Here is a 23,089-nt window from a genome sequence, read left to right on the forward strand (position 1 = left end):
CAGTGGGATAGATCAGCTCCAGGTATGGGTGGAGAAATAGCAAATGGAGTTTAGTCTGGGCAAGTGTGAGGTGCAGCATTTTGGGGAGATCAATTTTAAGGGTAAGTATGCAATTAATGACAGGACCTTGAACAGCATTGATATACAGAGGAATTTTGGGGTTCAGGTCCACAGCTCCCTGAAAGTGACTACACAAGCAGAAAGGGTGGTAAAGAAGGCACAGGGCATGCATGCCTTTATTGGTTGGGTCATTGAGCATGAGAGTCAGGATGTCATGTTGCAGCTTTATAAAACTTTGCAGGCCGCACCTGGAGTAGTATGTTCAAATCTGGTCACCACATTACAGGAAGGACGTGGGGGCTTTGGAGAAGATGCAGAAGAGGTTTACCAAGATGCTGCCTGGATTGGACAATATGAGCTATAAGGAGTGGCTGGACAAACTAGGGTTGTTTTCTCTGGAGCAGCAGAGGCTAAGGGCTGATAGAAGTCTATAAAATGATGAGAGGCATAGATTGGGTTCACAGTCAGAATCTTTTTCCCGAGTTGAAATATCTAATACTTGGGGGCATGCAGTTAAGGTGAGAGGGGGAAAGTTGAAAGGAGATATGATGAGCAAGTTTTTTTTTTAAGAGAATGGTAGATGTCTGGAATGCGCTACCAGGGGTGATGGTGGAAGCAGATATGATAGGGGTATTTAGGAGCGTTTAGATAAGCACATGAATATGCAAGAAATAGAGGGATATGGACCAAGGGCAGGCAGAAGGGATTAGTTTAAATTGGTGTCATGTTCGGCACAACATTGCAAGCCGATGGGCCTATTCCTGTGCTTTATTGTTCTGTATTCACTGTAATCAATAAAGTGGCCCAGTGTTTCTGCCGCACTCCCCTCAACTACCACTGATTGCTACCCAGAGAGAAGGTTCCTACAGAGCGGTCTTGTCCACTGTGACAGCAACTGGCAGTTATTTCCCACTTGATGGCACTTGTGGAAGTTTGCAGAGTGGGGACAGCCATTTAAAGCAGCAGCAGTCTCAGTCACGCGTACTCCAGCTGTGCTCCTGTTACTGGGCAGTCCCAGAGTGTGTCCACCCCATGGGAGCAAACCACGCTAGCAGCAAGAATGTGGCATGAACATTTGCCTCACACTTCTTTCAATCTGATCATCGAGAATCTCCTGTAAACTGGAGCCTCAGGCCTCTACAAGAGCACTCTGACCATTCACAAGAGATACCCTGACTCCACCTGTGACACTTTTTAGCCAAGACATCAGTACATTCAAAAACAGCTTCACTAAAATAGAAAATACATTTCCACACATCTTTCTGTATTACTGAGTTTGCGAGAACACAAAACATCCTTTTTCCGCTTTTCACTAAGCTGTGATTAGTTTGCGATAGTTTACTTCCCGTTCAGAGCCTTGAGCTGTGTTGGGATTCCAATCCAAGCAACTGAATGAGAGAGTTAAGGGACATGAGCAGGAGTACGCCATTCACTCCATCGAGCCTGTTCTGCCATTCAATGTGACCATGGCTGATTCCCCACTTTCCCACCCTTGGTTCCCTGAGGGATCAGAGCAGCACATATTCGAACTCTAGGAGGAAACCCATGCAGACCCGGGGAGAATGTGCAAACTCCACACAGACAGTGATCCAAGGCCGGGAATCGAAGCCAGTCCCTGGCACTGTGAGACAACCACTGTGCCACCCATGGTGCCCCTGACTGGCCATGCTAAATTGCCCTTTAGTGTCAGGGAGATTAGCAGGCTAAGCACATGGTTACACAGAGAAGTCTTGGGTGAGATTGTTGTCAGTGCAGGCTCGATGGTCTGAATGTACTGTAGAGATTAGGAAACTGCATTCCCAATTTCAATAGAACTTGGGATTATCACAGAATCCCTACAGTACAGAAGTAGATCATACAGCCCATCGAGCCTGCACCGACAACAATCCCACCCAGGCCCTATTCCCACAACCCAAGTATTTACCTTGCTAATCCCCCTGGCACTAAGGGGCAATTTAGCATGGCCAATCAACCTATCCCACAAAGCTTTGGATTGTGGGAGGAAACCGGAGCATCCGGAGGAAACCCACACAGACACGGGGAGAATGTGCAAACTCCACACAGTCATCCTAGTTAACCAAAGAACTGCAGCGTCAAAAAATGGAAATCCTCTCTCTTCCCCGATTATTACAAAATAAAAGCTTACTCCCTTTGCTCATCAGGGCGGCACAGTGGTTAGCACTGCTGCCTCACAGCTCCTGGAAACCAGGTTTAATTCTGGCCTCGGTTCGCTGTCTGCGTGGAGTTTGCATGTTCTCCCTGTGTCTGCGTGGGTTTCCTCTGGGTGCTCCAATTTCCCCCCACAGTCCAAAGATGTGGGGGTTTGGTGGATTGGCCATGCTAAATTACCCCTTAGTGTCAGGGGGACTATCTAGGGTAAAAACGTGAGTTAAGGGGATGGGGCCTGAGTGGGAAGGTTGTCAGTGCTGGCTCGATGGGCTGAATGACCTCCTTCCACACTGTAGACATTCTATAACTCTATCCCTCTAATTTAGATCAATTAACTCAGCAAAGAATCAGGACTGAGGCTGTGACCTTCCAGAGGCATATGGCTAGACGCTCAAAAACTGGCTTTATGTTTCTTAACCCAATATTGAAAGGTGAAGTTGATAGCTGGTCCTCAGCTTCATGCAGGCTATCAAAGCAAATCCTAATGTTGCTTGCTTTAAAAAGAGTCATTCCAAAATCAAACTTCTTCAAAAAAATTAACAAGTTTTTCTCAGAACAGGCCCCAAAACATGCAGTTTGACAACTGGGATTCACTCGCAATCACAGCAGTTCTCCACTATACAGTTTCAAAATACTTGCCTCTTGAAAATAATAAAATGCTGTCAGGATGTTACACTGAAAAATGTACATTTGTTCCATTAAAGGGTTAATTGGTTGTCAGAAAGTTAAAAATTTGTTCAACATATTTAGAAACATAGAAATAGAATCCCTACTGTGCAGAAAGAGGCTGTTTGGCCAATCAAGTTTGCACCAACAATCCCACCCAGGTCCCATCCCCAGAATCCCACATATTTCTACCCCACTAATCCCTCTAACCTACACATCCTGGGACACTAAGGATCAATTTAGCATATAGAACATAGAACATTACAGCGCAGAACAGGCCCTTCGGCCCACGATGTTGCGCCGACCAGTTAAAAAGCAATGACCCTCTAACCTAAACCAAACCCTTTCCATCCATAAACCTATCCACGGATCGCTTAAACGCCCCCAAACTAGGCGCATTTACAACTGCATGGCCATTGCACCTAACCAGCAAGTCTTTGAATTGTGGGAGGAAACCGGAGAACCCAGAGGAAACCCACGCAGACACCGGGAGCACGTGCAGACGCCACACAGACAGTGACCCAAGCTGGGAATCGAGCCCGGGTGCCTGGCACTGTGAGACAGCAGTGCTAACCACTGGATCACCGTGCCGAACTTAGGTCACATATCACTGTGGGTGTCATAGGTGAGTCTCACCTGTGAAAATCAAAGACCATTAGCATTTTTTAACCGTGTTTCTCATTCAGGAAAACCAGATCTCTGTCACTGGCATAATTGGAAGTTTTCTTATAAAACAATGCACAGATCTCTAACACCATTTTTAACATCAAACCATTTGATGGTCTAATTCCACCATCCACTAACTTTACTGGAGAATCTAATCTAGATATTTTTAGTGAAGGATGTTGCCTGTTTTATTCTCTTGCCTACTTCTTCATTAGAATTAGCAATTGAAGTGAAAGTAAGTGCTAGTCATTGTCAAGACCGAAAGGTGCCTATAGCAGTCAGAGGTAATGTCACATTGTTAAACCATCCCCAATGTAGGTTCTGATTACTGTCAGTTAGACCCAACTGAAATACAATTAGATTTCAATCAGTCAATAAAAAGCAAACTTCTTTTTATTCCACTCCGTAGATGACACAGTGGTTAGCATTGCTGCCTCACAGCGCCAGGGACTCGGGTTCGATTCCCGGCTTGGGTCACTGTCTGTGCAGAGTTTGCACATATTACCCAGGTCTGCGTGAGTTTCCTCCAGATGCGACAGTTCCCTCCCACGGTCCGAAAGACATGCTAGTTAAGTGCACTCACCATGCTAAATTCTCCCTCAGTGTACCCGAACAGATGCCGGAGTGTGGCACAGTAACTTCACTGCAGTATTAATGGAAGGTCACTTGTGACTAATAAAAACTTTAACTCTTTGTCAAAAATTGGGTTCAAATCACTACTCAGGACTCAGAGGCTTTAATCAAATTCAATTTACAAATTTAAACAACGTAGATTCTATGATTCTATTGAGCCAAGCACAGGCAAATGGGATTAGCTTAGATGGGCATTAATGGACTAGTTAGGGCCTAAGGGCCTGTCTCTGTGCCGTGGATTCTATGATTCTATCTGTCAAATGATCTGATTAAAGACAGTCTGTTGGATTTAATACTGAAATGTCCAGGGCAACAGTAACCTATGGATGATCATGCTTAAACTGCCTAAAAATGAATTGAAAAATTTGGGAATCAAAGTGATATGCGAACAAAAGGAGTCAATCAGCCAACAGCAGTGATACATCACAAACTAGGAATGCAAAAACAACCAAACCAGGAGGGAGGGGAGGTTAATGCAAGCAGCCACTTCCCAGGATTTCACTACACTACAAAAGCAAAGGAAAAAGATTCCAAAAGTGTATGAAAATGTATGAAAAAAGAGGAAAAAATGGCAGCAGGAACCTTACCGAAGAAATCATCACGTACTAAGAGGGCAGTCCGTTAAGGGCCGGGAAAGGAGCAAAAAAGAGAGAAAGAAGCAATTATGCACCAGTTCATTGCTCGTCAGCCTTCATTCATAGCTGACAGCTGATAAACCTTTACTGGTCTGCTACAGTGTGATACACCTCATGAGGGAAAACCAACCCAACTCCACCCCTGCAGCGTGGCTGAATGCCCCAATAACCGAGGGTCACAAAATGCGATGCATGGTGACTGCAACTTTACCCAAGATACAAAGCAGCAGGCAGGGTTAGGGTTAGGGTTAACCCCAATGCAATAGTTGGGCTCATAATCAAACCGACAGCTCATTCCTGCACCCGACTGTAATGGAAAAGAAAGTGGAGCGATGTATAAAACAAGTTGCCGTCACAGCAGGAATCTGCTCTGCACACTGGCCTAGGTGATTAATTCCACCCTCTGAATGTGAGAATATATACAAGAAGGGCAAATAAAATCAAGTTGGCAAGCATGCCAATACGTGCCAGAAATACTCTCAAACAACTGGAACATTGGCCTAGAACTTGCTCAGAGCTGCTCCTACTCCACTGACGGAACTTTGCCAGAGGTGCGGGAGGAACCCGGGTTTATCACCTTTGGAGATGTTACAATTATGGAATAATAGGGAAGACCCCGTGATAGCTTTGGACGTTATTAAATCAGCATTCTGGAAGCTGGCAACTATCAGGGGGAGAAAAAAATTCTGAAACGGAAGTGCCGGCTGCTGGCACTTTTCCTGGGGTCAAAACTTTCAACAGGGCTTTCAGAGGATCTTCTTTACTTTCTCAGTGTATAAAACTATGGCCGATTTACTTAATCTGCAAATTCCTCGGCCTTAAGATCTGTGCTATATCCATTCAAAAATTTGAGATGCAATTTATTTCATGTTTTGTTACCATCTATAAGGAATACTCAGGATAGAGGTGGTGGAGTGGAGGAGGAATTTTGTTAAGAGTTAGTATTTCACACATTGGAAATCCAAGATCATTGTTCTAAGTTGGATACTTCTCTCCCATGTCAGTAACATTATAAAAATGATATTCTCATTCAAACTAAGGAAAATTTAAAATGGAAGCAGGGAATGCTGGAAATACTCAGCATCTGAGGAGTAGGAAACAACACAATGATCTTTCGTCGGCTGAGAGGTCACTGACTCGGAACGCTGATTATTTCTCTCTCCTCAGAAGCTGCCCGGAATGCTGAGAATTTCCAGCATTTTCTGTTGTTTTTATTCCAGATTTCCAACATATTGCTTTAGCGGGGAAGAGTTAACTGTATTTGAATGAAGTGTTTTCCGAGCAAGGGGCTGTGTGTATTTAAAGAGATAATCTGGGGCTTGGGGATTATCAATGTTCAATAAACCAAAGTGACTAACCCATCCCCAACCACTACCTGAACTGGAATCAGAAAACTAGTCCTTGTACAGGAAAGTCAAAAGGCTAATTCTTGCGCTTATTATTGGCAAATGTTCAGATCTTCAGCATTCCATTCCCATTTGCATCCCAAAGTGCCATTTGGTCTTTTATTCAGTCAGGGGCTGAACGATGCACTAAGACCGTCCCACCAACACATACTGCAGGCTTTGGATGTTCCTCCAAGACCGAGAGATAAAATGATCCCACCGAACCTTGAGTTTGGTGCTACTCCATGGGAAGGGAGTGGCCAAATTTGACCACCAGTTGAGGCTGCAGATTTTAACATGAGCCCTCCCATGAGGAGTCTGAGACCCTACTGCTAAAAGATGAATAGAAATCTTAACCAATTTTTAATCCCCACTAGGTAATTCTCCAGATATCGGCTTGGTTTTAAATTAAAATAAAAAAACAGCTGTTTGGCGGAGGAAAGACGACAGCCTTAAAGGCATTGTGCACAATTGAGTAATTTAGCCTCTCCATCAGGAATCTGGGGGAAAGGTGAAAGGTGTTGCACCCCTAATGTAGTTGGAAGGGCAGACCGTGAGCAAACTAGGAAGTTGGGAAGCACAGGCCAAGAGGCAAAAGTGTTTTAGTAGTGGTAGGGGAGTATCACAAATGTCTATAGCACCATCACAAACCACACCAATCAGAGGAGAGATACACACCTGAAAACTCTCCTATGGAGATGTCCAGCGCAAGCAGACACAGACCGGGAGGAAAAAAAGGAAGCAAAAAAAAGAGGTCAATCAATAATTAAAGTTACAAAAAATAAAAATTACAAAAAAAAACATCAGTGATCCTGCAGGCATTTCAATGACAGTGGAAATGGAATAATAATAATAATAATACAGGCCAGACCAGTGGTGAGTGTGCAAGGCAAGACTTGTATCAAAGCAGAGTATGTTTCCTGTAGCGTATCTATTGAAGCAACATCTACCAAGCTGTGGCGTCATCCAATCACTTACTTTAACTCGTGTAGTCAATGATGACATCCCAACCACTGGGCAGATTGTAGGCAGCTGCTGAATCTTAATGAAGGAAATGATGAGTTATGGGGTGGGGGTTGGGGAAGGTGACTGGTTGGAACCTGAAGATCTTCACATCTTTTCTATAGATGAAGAACATCTTGTTTTGCTACCTTCATTGTTCAGCAGCTTATTCTGCAGATTATAAACCCCAGGATGATTCAAAATCAAAAATGTCTCCCATGTCCTTACAGACATAGAGGCTGAAAAGGCTGCCCACTGACTGATTCATTCCTGCAGCAAAATCAGCGAGAGATGTTCCAACTCAGGCCGGCAATGGATTTCTTTTCCTGATCCACTGGGCATCATCAATGTGCTGAGAAACATGGTGTACGTCCCAACCCGCACATCTTCCTCACTCTGCATTCCTTGCTGCAGTTTGCCCCACTCTGGGTCTGACAGCACGCCACGTGGACAGCAGCCCCGATAGGGTCAGCAGTGCGACTGGTCATTAAAAAGCTGCTGCAGCCATTCCTGGCATGAAAGCCAAATGGAACAACTACCAAGGGACAAGTGGAATATTGCAGTGGCGGTGGTGTAACAGCAATTCTTTCACTGGTGAGACAGATGATCATATGGTGCAAACTGTGCCAAATATCTCTTCCCCATCCCCAATGATTGAACTGCAGCGCTCGCCATTCAGGAAAATATCCTCTACACTGTCAGACAGAATGTGTGCCCTGGATCTGTTTCCTTAACAAAAGATCACCAGCTAAGAAAGACTCCACTATCTGTCTTTATGAATGTGCGACAGAAAGAATGTAGAAGTGCATGGGCTGTGCAAGCATCACTATATAAATGTGTCTCCATTCAAACAGCACCATATACATACTCAATGTGTGTCACAGTACAAGTACATTGTTGTATGAAAATGTCAAGTGTTTCGCTCCATGAGTCTGACATTAAGAATGTAGCGCACTGTATAATGGTATTTCTGTACAACTTCATTGTACAAGTATATAATTATAATGACTCTTGCTGCATGAATGTTGCCGCTGAGTTTATCATTATCCGTGCATTACTATACATTGCGTGACTATCATGTATTACTGTCTGAAAATATCACTGTACAACAGTATCAGTGCATAAGAGTCACTGATTTTCTCTCAAAGGTTATGGGGAGAAAGCAGGATTAAGCTATTGAGTTTGATGATCAGCGATGAATGGCGGAGCAGACTCAAAGGGCCTAATGGCCTCCTCCTGCTTCTAAATTCTATGTTTCGATAATTTCAGTATAAACTCCAATTATTGGCATAAATATTCTTCTTCTCATTATGGCAGCAGAGAGAGAAGAAAGCCCGAGGAAATTCCTGACGTGGAACATTCCCCCAGGCAGTAACCAACTGACTGAGTTGCCCATCCTTTGGTGAATCTAACCAATAGTAGATGGCAAAGAGAGTGTACTAGTGTGAAAATGTTAAGTTAAGTCACCGCCACTGTACAAGAGTGAGGCTGTTTGCATAAATGGGATCCATGTGCTTGCAGGTCAACTTTTTCCAGAAGTTCAACAAACTGCACTGACTAACCACTGGTCCATCCTTTTAAATTAGAATCAGACAAATCGTTATCCAAACCCGGACAGACATTCAGCCGTGGGGTTGAGATCTGTGCAATCGCCTCCTTCAAGGTGAGGCGCTTTGCCCTGTAAATTAAGAAAGGTCGGCAATTCGAAATACTTCTTCCTCATGTTTGGCGTGATATTCACTCTGAATCACATTTTTAGGGCAGAAAGCAATAAAAGGCAAACAAGTGCATTCTACCTAAAGAATGTTGAACCGTGCGCTTAACCATATGCGCACTGAGCTGCTGGGTAAGCTTCAGTGTCTCGAAGTGGGGGGGACCTTTCCGAGAAATATCAATAGATTTAACAATGACCTGCTGCACAGAAACTCATTAGAGAATTTTTAAAAATTAATCAACAGAAACATAGCCGGTGGTTAGAATCAGCAACCCCGGACACTAGAATTCATAGAACATTCATACATTGCTGGATACAGCAAAAACTTGCAACATCTCATTTTAGGGGATTTAAATCAGTGTCGAAGTTACATCTTGCTGGCCATGCTGATTTCTGTTTTGCAGGCTATGCTGATTTCTGTTTTGGAGCAAGGAGAGGTGGCTTTATTCAGAAAAGCATATTTCTTCCTTTGAAGAGCAGTTTGGAACTGCAGATGTTGGGCAGCTGCAATGCAGACTATATTCCAGCCAAAGTTATCAAATTTTTGCAACATTTCTGCATCTAGACCCACACCGGTCATGTGGATGTACCTTCTCCAGACAGCTGAAACCAACCTGACAGGATCCCCTTGTGGTGACATTGAAGCATATCCCAGTGAACATGCATTAAGCCATCTGGATTTTCGCAGCATATTTTGGTACCACTCCACTGTAGCACATCAAGTATTATAACAGCATATCTGGGGCTAACCTTGGATATTTATCTTCTCCAATTTGTACCTTTCACTGTGTGAAGTTTGCACATTCTTCCTGTGTCTGCGTGGGTTTCCTTCGGGTGCTCAGGTTTTCTCCCACACCACAAAGATGTATAGGTTTGGTGGACTGGCCTTGCTCAATTGCCCCTTGGTTACCCAAGATGTGTAGGTTAGGGGGACTGGCAGGGTAAATACTTGGGGTTGCAGGGAACAGGTCTGAGTGGGATTTCCCTTTAGTGTCAGGGGGTTACGTGGAGTTATAAGGACAGGCCTTGGGTGGGATTGTTGTCGGTGCAGACTCGATGGGCCAAGTGGACTCCTTCTGCACTTTAGGAATTCTAGGATCCCCAATTTGAGGGAGGATTTCCACTTTACATTTCTGGGAAAGTATGTCCTCATTACTGCAGGTTAATAGCACTGGAATTTTTGTCCCTGTGTTTCCGGCAGCAAAAAACATGGAGCTAGGGAACATCATCTTTGAAAAACAGCAAATTGAGGAAAGGGGCAAATTAGGTGCGTGTCCCCCCCCACCCCAGCAATGCAGAAACCATTTATCGTTTGTATAAATGTGATCCATGTGCTGCAGATAAGCTTTCTGAAAGTTCAACAAACTGCATTTACTAACCACTGGTCTGCCCTTTCAAATTAGAACGAGACAAATCATTTGCCTAAGTCAGACATTCAGTTCTGTGCCACTCTCAGAGAGCAGCTTGTAACATTCACGACGCTCACCTATTCTCAATTCCAGCTCTGCAAATAGCAGGAAAATTCATAGAACCCCTACAGTACAAAAGGAGGCCATTCGGCCCATCGAGTCTGCATCAACCACAATCCCACCCAGCCCCTATCCCCATACTCCCATTTACCCTAGCTAGTTCCCCTGACACTAAGGTGTAATTGAGCATAGCCAATCAACCTAACTCACGCATCTTTGGACTGTGGGAGGCAACCCATGCAGATACGGGGAGAATGTGCAAACTCCACACAGACAGTGACCCAAGCTGGGAATCAAACCCAGGTCCCTAGTCCTGTGAGGCAGCAGTGCTAACCATTGTGCCACCATGCTGCCTACAGAAGCAACTGAAGCCAACAGCACAGGTCAGTGACCTGAGAGCATGTAAACAGCAGTGCAACTGCGTGGGTCTATTTCAAAATCATAAGAGTAAAGAAAACACTGCAGATTCTCATAATCTCATAACATGACTGTCTGTGTGGAGTCTGTGCATTCTCCCCATATCTGCATGGGTTTTCTCCAGGTACTCCAGTTTCCTCCCATAGTCCAAAGACGGGTAGATTAGGTGGATTGGCCATGGTAAATTGCCCTGTAGTGTCAGGGTAACTAAGTGGGGTTATGGGGATAGGGCCTGGGTGGGATTGCTGTCAGTACAGACTCGATAGGCTGAATGGCCTCCTTCTGCACCATAGTGATTCTAACATTCTAACAGGATTAGACAGGGCAGATTCAGAAAGACTGTTCCCAATGGCAGGGGGAGTCCAGAATTAAGGGTCATAGTTTGAAGGTAAGAGGTAAACCTTTTAGGACTGATGTGAGGAGAAATTTCTTCACCCAGAAGTTGGTGAATGTGTGGAATTCACTACCCCAGAAAGTAGCTGAGGCCAAAACGTTGTGTGATTTGACAAAGAAATTAGGTATAGCTCTTGGGGCTAAAGGGATCAAGGGATATTGGGGGGCGCAGGGGGGAAAATCAGGATATTGAATTTGATGATCAGCTGTGATCAAAATGAATGGCAGAGCAGGATCGAAGGCCGAATGGCCTCCTCCTGCTTCTAATTCTATATTTCTAAATGGTGGAAATATAAAATAAAATCTATGACTTGGCTGGGGGAGCAGGCAGGGAGAGCTTGAAGAACACAATTTTTGTTGACTTTCCACCTGATTTCATGTTAACCAGACAGAGAAATTTTGTGAGGAATTTCACAGCTTCCTCTGGCAAGACCAGATTTCTCTCCACGATGCACCTGCACATTCATCACTGATCAAATACAGGACTGGGTGCCCAAATCAAAAGCGCAGGTGTTAGTGGTAATTTAATTTTACTGTTCAGACGCACAGGGCATTGTTTAATTAAGCGCTTAGAGCACTTATAAACAGAGACTGCTGGGGCACTGGGTTAGTAGGTAGGAGGCAGGTGTATGTAATGTTGTGCTCTGTAAATAAACCAACTATTGAGAAAATGATTTGACTCTAATTTCATACTTCATTTCATTCAGATTCCATTTATCAACCTCCACATGGAGAATTACCAATCACGGATGTGCCATTAGAATGTAAATTGATACATTTTTGTGGGTTTGCTGCTAGTCAGTTGCTGGATGGCATCAGCACAGTTATGGAGGACAGGTCAGCTTGCTTCTTTCTTGTTGTTAAGTAGTGAGTGTAGTGGGAATGGCAGTTGTGAATAAATAGCCAAAAACAAAACCTTTGAAATTATTTGGCTGTGTACACTATCATTTCATAGTGTTCTACATTTAGGCAAAATCATAACATTTATTGGAAATTATACACAAGTTAAAAATTGAACACATAGGCAAGGACAGTAAAAGGACCCCAAAGGGCGGAATTTTACTAAAAAGTGTCAGGTTCTGACTGAAAACTGACGTGTTCTGCCGCACAAACATAGCTAAGCTTTCCCTTCAGACCTTCTTGATACTTTATGAAAATAAAAACCGGAGTTGGGGAGGGGTTGTCTTTTGTACCAGCATTCTAACATGACAGGGCCTGATAGGACCAGCAAGGCAGAGTTAACAGAGAACGGGACACCCTTTTTAAAGGGCCCCCTGATCACAATGTAAAGTTAAAGCCTCCTTCCAAGGGCATAGGGACCCCTCGCAGACAAGGGGAATCCTTCCTTCTTCCCCCAACACTTGATCACTGAGGGCCAATCTCTCCCTCCCACCACTCAATGGTTAGCTCACCCCTCACCCGCCCACACCAAGATGACCCCACCCCTTTCCAACTCCGCTAGCATTGGGGAGGCCCCTCCACCCTATCATCATGCAGGTCCGTGAGGTATCCTAGAAGCCCCACCGTGAGCAGTGCCAGTGGGATTGCTCAGCCACGCTCCTCGCCACTCAGGGCTGTACGCACAACTCCATATCTTGGGAATGGTATGGCGACAGGTTTCTGTTTTTTTGGAAGCCAGTACTGATTTGGCCAGCAGGGGGAGCATTCACCATGGCCAATGCCACAGCAAAAACTGTTTAACTATGGAGGGCATAAACCTGATTCCATCATCAGGGAGAGCCCAGGAACATCACACATCATAATCTCGCCAGTGCAAATCCCGTAACGACCCGCTCTCAAGATGTGGCGGTCGTAACAGAATTTGAATGCATGGCAAACGGGCTCAGAGAATCCCACACAATAGTTAGAGATTAAATCTGGTAACATCAGCCTTGATCAATTCTTTTCACCATCTCCAAACGTTGCATTATATTTGAAAAACAATGTACAAATTGCATAGTAAACATTATGTCTGTCACAGCGCCATTCAAATGTGTTCAATTAATCAAGTTCAGCCCATTCTCGCCAATATCTGCATTAACTTCAATGACTTAAACAAAACTGTAATGTGGCGGTGCCGGCATGTTGGACTGGGGTGGGCACATTAAGAAGTCTCACAACATCAGGTTAAAGTCCAACAGGTTTATTTGGAATCACAAGCTTTCAGAGCGCTACTCCTTCCTCAGGTGATTCACAAGCTTTCTGACTCACCTGAGGAAGGAGCAGAGCTCCAAAAGCTCGTGATTCCAAATAAACCTGTTAAACAAAACTGACAGAGATCAAACAATAGTAAGTATTACTGAACTGCGGAATGGTCAGTGGGCATCACTGACCCCCACATGAACTCCCACTGAACTCAACCACGTCATCATTACAGATGGAGAGAGTGGAAGCAAAGTACTTCCTGAGAGAAAAAGAAGGGAAAATTGGGAGATGGAGATAAATCAGACCATCCAAATGAATTTCCAGTTACACAGCTGCATTTGCCTTGTCTGCCTACAATCCTGCACCTGGTCTGAAAGAAACACTCAGCATTGTGAAGAAAAATAATTAACTCTTTTGGTAGAAATTACAAAGGACAAACTTCATTTCATCTTTTTCATTAAATCGTTGAAATGTGTTTCATGTCTAGTTAAAAAGGAAAAATATTTTGTTGAGCCACCGAAGAATTTGGCACTTTGTAAACTGCAATTTATGCCTTGACTTAGACAGACTGAAAATCATTTGTGATTCCTACTTGTTATGATAACTTTTTTTAAAAGCATCAATGCCAGTTTACACATCCAATCTCATCAAACTTGCCCGTGCTTGACTTACCGAGTAGATCTGCCCCCTCGTCCACATCCCCGATGACTTCTGATCCAGCAGTGGAAAGTTCATGGTACAGTGAATCCGTGTTTATCCCGAATGCCTTATTTACAATTCCTTGCGTGGGGCTGAATTATCCAATTTACAACAGTCAGATTAGTACAGGATTTAGCCTTACACAGCAGATTTACACACCCAACCCAGGGTCCCAAAACAAGCATCACAGGGCAACCCACCTCACTGTGCTGAGTGGGGGAGGGCATGCATCATGTGTACTGCCATCTCCAACATGTGTTATTTTTCTGGGCAAGATTTACACACCTCCAGTCTTTCAACTGAACAGGAGAAAATTACTGCTGCCATCTTCAAATTGCACAAGAAAAATTAACTAGAACAAGGGCACCGGCCTTGAATCCCATTCTCCTCATCAGCTAGGCTACTGCCGAGATCAGCCATTAGCTTTTTTTATAACCTGTTTCAATCCTTATGTGGAGAAACTGATGGTATTACTGAATGGAGGGGATTGTAGAGGTAACCACATTGATGTGGTAACTGCCTTACTGATAGAATGCAGGAAATCACAGGATCCTACAGTGCAGAAGGAGGCCATTCGGCCCAACTTGTCCATGCTGCCCAGCTTTTACAACTAAGCTAGTCCCAATTGCCCGTGTTTGGCCCATATCCCTCTACACCCATCTTACCTTTGGCAAATACTTTTCACGTATTTGGAACCCCAACCCCATTATCCTAACACACTGCCCCATCAACTGGCGCTGCCCACCGCTATAAGGTTGGAACCGAGGAACTACCTGTTGCCTCCACGTCCTTCGAAGCGTGGATCTTGACACATATCAAGTTCTGGGGTTGAATCAATAATCTCCTGAAGGTCAGACAACTCATCGCTACTCCCCATTCCTGCAAAGAATTTCAAGGACGCAATTAATTTCATGGTAAGGATGGGCTGCTAAACTACTGACCATCAATGTTCTGTGAAACAATAGCAAACTAAGGTTAAACCAGGGATATCAGAGTGTTAGACTAAAAGATTACTTACTGATATGGCAGGCAGAGTGCATCTGGGTGGGATATTGAAAGAAGTGGTATATCACACAGTGAGTTATATGGCAGCGAGTTACAAGAATTGTGATTATTACTGAATACGTTCACATGATGTTCTGGTGTTTGCCATTTTACCCCAGTTTTCACAAGCAGGAACCAATGAAATAGCATCATACAAACACAGTGGTGATACCTTCAATGAACAGTTAAACTGTGTGGGTGCTCTGTGGGTGGATGGCCCATTTCACAACCCCCAACAAATCTAAATCCCTTTCCATTGAGTGTTCACCCACTAATAACAACAAATGTTTACAGAATAAAGCACAGAATGTATCAGATTGTGCTATAGGTAATGATATAGGCTCAACCTAGGTCACTAAAACACATGGACTTCATTAACAATGTGAGTGTTACATTGAGGAGTGTCAGCATATCACAATGTAAAAGTGACAATCTAGAGTAACTCTAGATCTATAGTTTGGCTACTAATATACTGATCTGACGACTGACAGAAAAGTATTACAAGCCAATTTTGTATTGTGAATTACATCGTAATGAACAGCCAAGAGTGAAAAGAAGTAGCAACCTAATTAATCAATAGATTTAAATATAGTCATTGATATGCACGGCTACGTGTATACATGTAAATGCGGGACAGAAATTCAATCGTAGGGTTTCAATGGATGGTGGGGAGTTATTACCAGGCAGTAACCTAACGCAGCAGAGTAAGACGGATGAGGCTAGCTCGCCACATAACCAAATTCAGCCCACCCTGAACCTGTGGTCCCGGGCACTACAACTCCGATTCACACTGGAAAATGTTCCCGTGCTCGGCACTGCCAATCCTCAACTCAACGAGCACGGATAAATGAGGGAAGAGGAGCAATCTCTCACCTATGCTGACGTTCCTCATCTCCTGGGTGACCTGGACTTCCATGTTTCTGCTATTACCTTTCGGCCGCTTTCGCTGGTTCTTGACCTTGTTGTCCCCGTTGTAGATTGGATTGACTACTTCATTTAGTGGAGTGACAGCTGCAGAAGGTACGGACGATGTCGGGGTGTTGGACTTGGTTCCTGTGGTACTCGGGGTGGCAGCAGCAGACGATTGGCCAGACTCCGAGGTATCATCCTGACCCGAGACAAAGAGAGTCGCAATCACGAGTTGCAATCGCCAACGATAAAGGAGATTGTGGCCGGCAAGGCTCAGGATTAATGTGAGACTATCTCAAATTATCGAAACATAAAAGGGCCTCAAGTCTGCCACTGGAACAGAGCAGGAACTATTTAGGATTGATAACTAGTCAAAATAATTGGCTAACAGGAGTTTGAAGTTGGAGTTATAATTAAGGGAGCATAATTAAGCACTGCACGCACCCCGGACATTCTCTCTTCCACCTTCTTCCTTCAGGGAAAAAATACAAAAGTTTGAGGTCACATACCAACCGACTCAGGAACAGATTCTTTCCTGCTGTCAGACTTTTGAATGGACCTTTCGCTATATCCTAGATATGGCTGAAACACTACATTCTGTACTCTCTCCTTTCCTTCTCTATGAACAGTATGCTTTGTCTGTATAGCGAGAAAGAAACAATACTTTTCACTGCATGTTAATGCATGTGACAATAATAAATCAAATCAAGTTGTGAGTGGCATGGTGGTTAGCACTGGTTGCCTTACAGTGCCAGGGATCCAGGTTCGATTCCCAGCTTGGGTCACTGTCTGTTGGAGGTTGCACATTCTCCCCGTGTCTGCATGGGTGTCCGCCGGGTGCTCCGGTTTCTTCCCGCAGTCCGAAAGGCGTGCTGGTTAGGTGCACTGGCCATGCTAAGTTTTCCCTCAGTGTACCCGAATAGACACTGGAGTACGACAAATAGAGGATTTTCACAGTAACTTCATTGCAGTGTTCATGTAACCCTATTTGTGACACTAATAAATAAACTTTAAAAGTATCAACGTGATAACAAATCAGCATGCATAGGAAGCTTTAATCTCATGATATGGTTTATGAGTGTCATAGCGTCTATCCCAAAATGTGTAACACATGAGTTGGACACATACCAGATTTAGTTGCAAACAAGTTGTAATTGTTATAATGATCCTTCCAGCAACAATACAAAATAAAAACAGTAACACCATTTAAAAAAACTCCACGCCTTCCATCTTCAAGGTCCAGGCTATAATCCAAGCCCACTTCCTGCATTGGATCCCACTTCCATCCTGCAGGAGGCCAGTAGGCCTCTTCTCACTCAAGTCACCCAGCCTCAAACTTTACCCCAAGCTCCCACCTCAGCCCCATCCCTTTCACTCAGGTTCCTTATGTTTGTGGCAGAAGAAGAAATCCTCACATGGGACCCAGAATCGGTGGTATCCACATCCCGGCACAGTTTCAGGCCTTCACGGCAACTGACAAAGGATGCATTTGGCTCCCAGTAGCATTAATTGTTACCCAGATATAATAAAGAAATTGACTTCATCTCCATCTTCTACTTATAAAATGGACTATAATGAAAGAATCACCTTGTCTAATTAAAAGGATCTTGCTTGAAACTTTGACATTATTAACACTGCCAACACTTGGGGAACAATGGCAATGCAATGAACACAGCAGTCTTCGGAGAGAATCGAGCTCAGAGCCCAATGAAAATAGGTGGAACCTCCACTTGACAAAGAGAATTGTGGCGCGAGATGCAGAGACCTGTGTGCATCACAAGGAAGTCTGGGCATCAAAAGCAAATTCCTTCTCAGGTTACCCAGTCACAGAGACACTGCAGACTCCCCCAACAGACTAAAAGGAAACTCAAGATTTCCGAGAGATGGGGTTTCCAGATAACCAGACAGATAATCCAGTTGAAAGATAGGGAACTCCACCTATAGGTAGGGCAGCACAGTGGTTAGCACTGCTGCCTCACAGCGCCAGGGACCTGGGTTTGATTCTCGGCTTGCGTGGAGTCTTGTGTGGAATCTGCATGTTCTCCCCGCATCTGCTCCAGTTTCCTCCCACACTCCAAACATATGCTAAATTGCCCCTTAGTGTCAGGGAGACTAGCTAGGGTAAATACATGGGGTTATGGGGACAGGGCCTTGGTGGGATTGTGGTCATAGAATCAGAGAATCCTACAGTGCAGAAGGAAGCTATTTGGCCCATCGAGTCTGCACTGACCACAATCCCATCCAGGCCCTATCCCCATAAACCCATGCATTTACCCTAGCTAGCATCCCCCGACACTAAGGGGCAATTTAGCGTGGCCAACCCAAATAACCCAACATCTTTGGACTGTGGGAGGAAACTAGAGCACCCAGAGGAAACCCACGCAGACACTGGGAGAATGTGCGAACTCCACACGACAGTGACCCTAGCCAGGATCGATGCAGACTCAATTGGCCGAAAAGCCTCCTTCTGCACTATAGAGATTCTATGACCTCTCCTTGGCCAATTAAAGATTCTCAATCGGCCTCTGAGCAGGAAGGCCACCCTTGACCTTCCCTGCCTGAATGGCTGTGAGTTAAGAAGCTAAGAGGCATTTCACTCCTGCCTACCCTCCCGATACTACAGCGACCCCACACTGCCACCTGCATCCATGGACCAGATTATATTTTCCCTTTTGTACGCATCTTGTAGTTACAGGGAAATGTATGTGGGAGATAATATAAACAACTGCCATGTAATGTGCAATTTCACAATTACTGGTCAAAATAGAGGTGAAAAATGTATTGCATCGGCTGCAGTCATCTGTTAAGATTGTCCAAAGTTCAATGACAATAGGCCAGGAAGGAACTCGAGATGGAAAAAGGAAAATGCATACTAACCACACAGCCCACTCTCCCTCCTATCACTTCACCTCAGGACATAAAGGCTGCTCACAACCCAGACAATCCCAGTGTCCGAGAAGATACTGTAAGCCACAACAGGCTCTGAGATAGAGGGGAGAATGTTAAACAATAAAACCGTGCCATTTCCGCTCCTAACTGAGCAGTTTCCTGATGGGGGCAAAGGTCCAGTTGGCTCATTGGCTCAGGTGTGCCCCAGACTCACTCACCTTCAGGCTACAGTTAGATGGGGGCTGGCTTAGATCGCTCAGGTGCCAGTTGTCAGAGCCAGGAGTGATACGACCAACTTGCTGCCCGCGGAGATTCCCGTCCAACACAGGGAACAGGCCCAGAGTATTCGGCGGTTCCTTCCTACTAGGAAAGAGCAACAAATGTGCAATTGAGGTTTCCTATTCATCAACAATTCACACATCATTCGTAAATATTCAGACTGTTATTTAACCATTACGACCACGTAGATTTGCCATTATGAACCTCAACATAGACACAATCGCTTCAATGGTTTCTAAATGGTGGCACACCGTGGTTAGCATGCCTCACAACACCAGGAACCGGGGTTCGATTTCCGGCTTGGGTCACTGTCTGTGTGGAGTCTGCACGGGCTTCCTCTGAGTGCTCCAGTTTCCTCCTACAGTTCGAAAGGCGTGCTGGTTAGGTCCATTGGCCATGCTAAATTCTCCCTCAGTGCACCCAAACAGGCGCCCGAGTGTGGCAACCAAGAGATTTTCACAGTAACTTCATTGCCGTTTTAATGTAAGCCTATTCATGACATGAATAAATAAACTTTAAAACTTTTATTCAACTATTAATAATTGGTAGACACATACAACACGTTCAAACTATCCACAATTTGTATCACAAAATCTGAGAAAACAGAGGATCATCAGGAAAACTCATAATCACTGGAGTGGAATAACATTAAGAACAGGGGTGGAATAACATTAAGAACAGGGGTGGAATAACATTAAGAACAGGGGTGGAATAACATTAAGAACAGGGGTGGAATAACATTAAGAACAGGGGTGGAATAACATTAAGAACAGGGGTGGAATAACATTAAGAACAGGGGTGGAATAACATTAAGAACAGGGGTGGAATAACATTAAGAACAGGGGTGGAATAACATTAAGAACAGGGGTGGAATAACATTAAGAACAGGGGTGGAATAACATTAAGAACAGGAGTGGAATAACATTAAGAACAGGAGTGGAATAACATTAAGAACAAGAGTGGAATAACATTAGGAACAGGAGTGGAATAACATTAAGAACAGGAGTGGAATATACTTTACAAAGATACTGTTTGCAAAGAGACACATAACGACTGTTAGAGAATTTCAACATGTACTTTTGAAAGACAAATTATATTCTGTATTAAAAGCATACACCTTGGCTAAAAACACACTGCTCTAAGGCATGATGGGATATAATCAAGTAAAAAGAACGCATTCTTCAGAACAATATACTACTGAGCAAAGGGAGAAAGCAACTCTTGTCAATGAGGCAGTCCTGGAGATCTCAGTCAGGCGAATAAATAAGTCTTACACTACATCAGATAAAAATTTAGTATGCACCATAAGATTGTGAAAAAGACTCTTAAAAGTCCATAAAATCATGTATTCCCATGCTGTCAGAGGGTAAATATTATTGGCCAAGGTAAATAATCCATACTAATAATGATTGGCTCATACCCGGCTGGGGTAAGCCAAGGGGTGGGCAAACGGCTCTGAAAAATTGGAAAATTGTAATACCAAGAGAAATGCAACTTCAGAGTGGTTTGGAACTGCTCCAAATAACCTTCCAGCTTTCATCAGGCCTGGATAATAAAGAAACATATTAACCAGAATACTGTCTCTGCAAGTCTTTATGTTAGCTGAGCCGTAATTACATAAGAACGTAAGAAATAGGAGCAGGAGTAGGCCAACTAGCCCTTCGAGCCGGCCCCGCCATTCAATAAGATCATGGCTGATCTGTCGTGGCTCAGTTCCACATTCCCGCCCTCTCCCCGTAACCCTTAATCCCCTCTCTTATCAAAAACCCATCAACCCGCGTCTTAAAAATATTTAGCGAGGTAGCCTCCACCACTTCAACGGGCAGAGAATTCCAGAGATTCACCACCCTTTGAGTGAAGAAGTTCCTCCTCAACTCCATTCTAAACCGCCTCCCCTTTATCTTGAGGCTGTGCCCCCTAGTCCTACTATCCTTTCTGAGCAGGAAGAGTCTCTCCACCTCTATCCTATCCATCCCATTCATCATCTTATACGTCTCAATGAGATCTCCCCTCATTCTTCTAAACTCTAACGAGTACAAGCCTAATTTATTCAGCCTCTCCTCATAGCTCAACCCCCTCAACTCCGGCATCAGCCTAGTAAACCTCCTCTGCACTCCCTCCAAGGCCAAACTATCCTTGCGTAAGTACGGCGCCCAAAACTGCACACAGTACTCCAGCTGCGGCCTCACCAATGCCCTATACAGCTGCAGCAAGACCTCCCTACTTTTATATTCAATCCCCTTCGCGATGAAGGCCAGCATCCCATTCGCCTTCCTGACCACATGCTGCACCTGCAAGCTGGGTTTTTGTGACTCATGCACAAGGACACCGAGGTCCCTCTGCACCGTCGCCTGCTGCAGTTTTTCTCTATGCAAGTAATAATCCTTCCTACCATTATTCCTACCAAAGTGGACCACCTCGCACCTGCCAACATTAAATCCCATTTGCCATTTCCTGGCCCATTTGCCCAGCCTATCTAGATCCTTCTGCAGACTCTCCACACCCTCCGCACAATTTGCCTTTCCACCAATCTTGGTGTCATCAGCAAATTTCGACACCCTACACTCGGTTCCCTCCTCCAGGCCATCTATATAAATGGTAAATAGCTGAGGCCCCAGCACCGACCCCTGAGGCACTCCACTAGTCACCATCCGCCAATCCGAATAGCACCCATTGACCCCCACTCTCTGCCTCCTATTTGACAACCAGTCCTCTATCCACGCTAACACCCTACCCCCAATTCCATGCCCCCTGACCTGCAATAACCTCTTGTGAGGTACCTTGTCAAACGCCTTCTGAAAATCAAGAAAGACCACATCCACCGGCTCTCCTCTATCCACCGCCCTAGACACATCCTCATAGAACTCCAGTAAATTTGTCAGACACGACTTCCCCTTAACGAAACCGTGCTGCGTCTGCTCTATCAAGCAGTTCCCCTCAAGACGCCTCGCTATTTCCTCCTTGATGACGGATTTTACCTACCACAGACGTTAAACTAACCGGCCTATAATTCCCTGCCTTTTGCCTGGCACCCTTCTTAAACAACGGCGTAACATTAGCCGTTTTCCAATCTTCTGGCACTTCCCCGGAATCCAGCGACGTCTGGAAAATAACCACCAAGGCATCCACTATCACCTCCGCCATTTCTTTCAGAACCCTCGGTTGCATTCCATCCAGTCCTGGGGACTTGTCCACAATCAGCCCCTCCAGTCTGTCGAGCACCACCTCTCTAGTAACAGTAATGTCATTGAGACCCTCCAGTCCTACCACCTTTCCATCTCTAACACCCGGCAAATTATTCACGCCCTCCTCCGTGAAGACCGAAACAAAAAAGTTGTTCAAGACCTCAGCCATATCCCCATCCCCTACCACTAAGTCCCCCTTCTCATCCTCTAAGGGACCAACGTTCACCCTAGCCAGCCTCTTCCTTTTTATATACTTATAAAAACTCTTGCTATCCTTTTTTATATTAAGCGCTAGCCCAGCTTCATAGTTTCTCCTACCCTTCTTTATCAACTTCTTTGTCAATCTTTGTTGACATTTAAACCTCTCCCAATCCTCTTCTCGCCCACTACTCTTAGCTACTCTAAACGCCTCCGCTTGTAATTTAACACTTTCCTTCACCTCCTTCGTTATCCACGGCTTATTACCTCTCCTCCTACGGTCCTTTTTGACCATCGGAATAAATTTCAGCTGAGCACCAAGAAAGATCTCCTTAAAGATCCTCCACTGCTCCTCAGCAGACCTACCTTCCAACGCGCTCCCCCAGTCCACATTCGCCAATTCCTCTCTCATCCTACCGTACTCCCCTCTGTTCAAACAAAGGACGTGTGTCCGGGAGCCCACTTTCTCCTCCTCCATCTGCACCAAAAACTCCACCATACAATGATCACTCTCCCCGAGAGGATCCTTCAC

At 44.7% G+C, this 23,089-nt stretch overlaps 1 protein-coding gene across 1 annotated transcript in view; it reads right to left on the reverse strand.

Moving 5' to 3' along the window:
- mapk8ip3 (mitogen-activated protein kinase 8 interacting protein 3) overlaps positions 1 to 23,089 on the reverse strand; it is a 237,498-nt gene that overhangs the window by 114,768 nt on the left and 99,641 nt on the right. The window contains 4 exon segments of the mRNA XM_080206983.1: positions 14,027 to 14,145; positions 14,827 to 14,932; positions 15,971 to 16,205; positions 19,114 to 19,258. Of these exon segments, the coding sequence (XP_080063109.1) occupies positions 14,027 to 14,145; positions 14,827 to 14,932; positions 15,971 to 16,205; positions 19,114 to 19,258 (605 nt within the window).

The sequence above is a fragment of the Carcharhinus amblyrhynchos genome, chromosome 18 (assembly GCF_965287045.1).
Source record: "Carcharhinus amblyrhynchos chromosome 18, sCarAmb.v2.hapA, whole genome shotgun sequence".
NCBI lineage: Eukaryota > Metazoa > Chordata > Chondrichthyes > Carcharhiniformes > Carcharhinidae > Carcharhinus > Carcharhinus amblyrhynchos.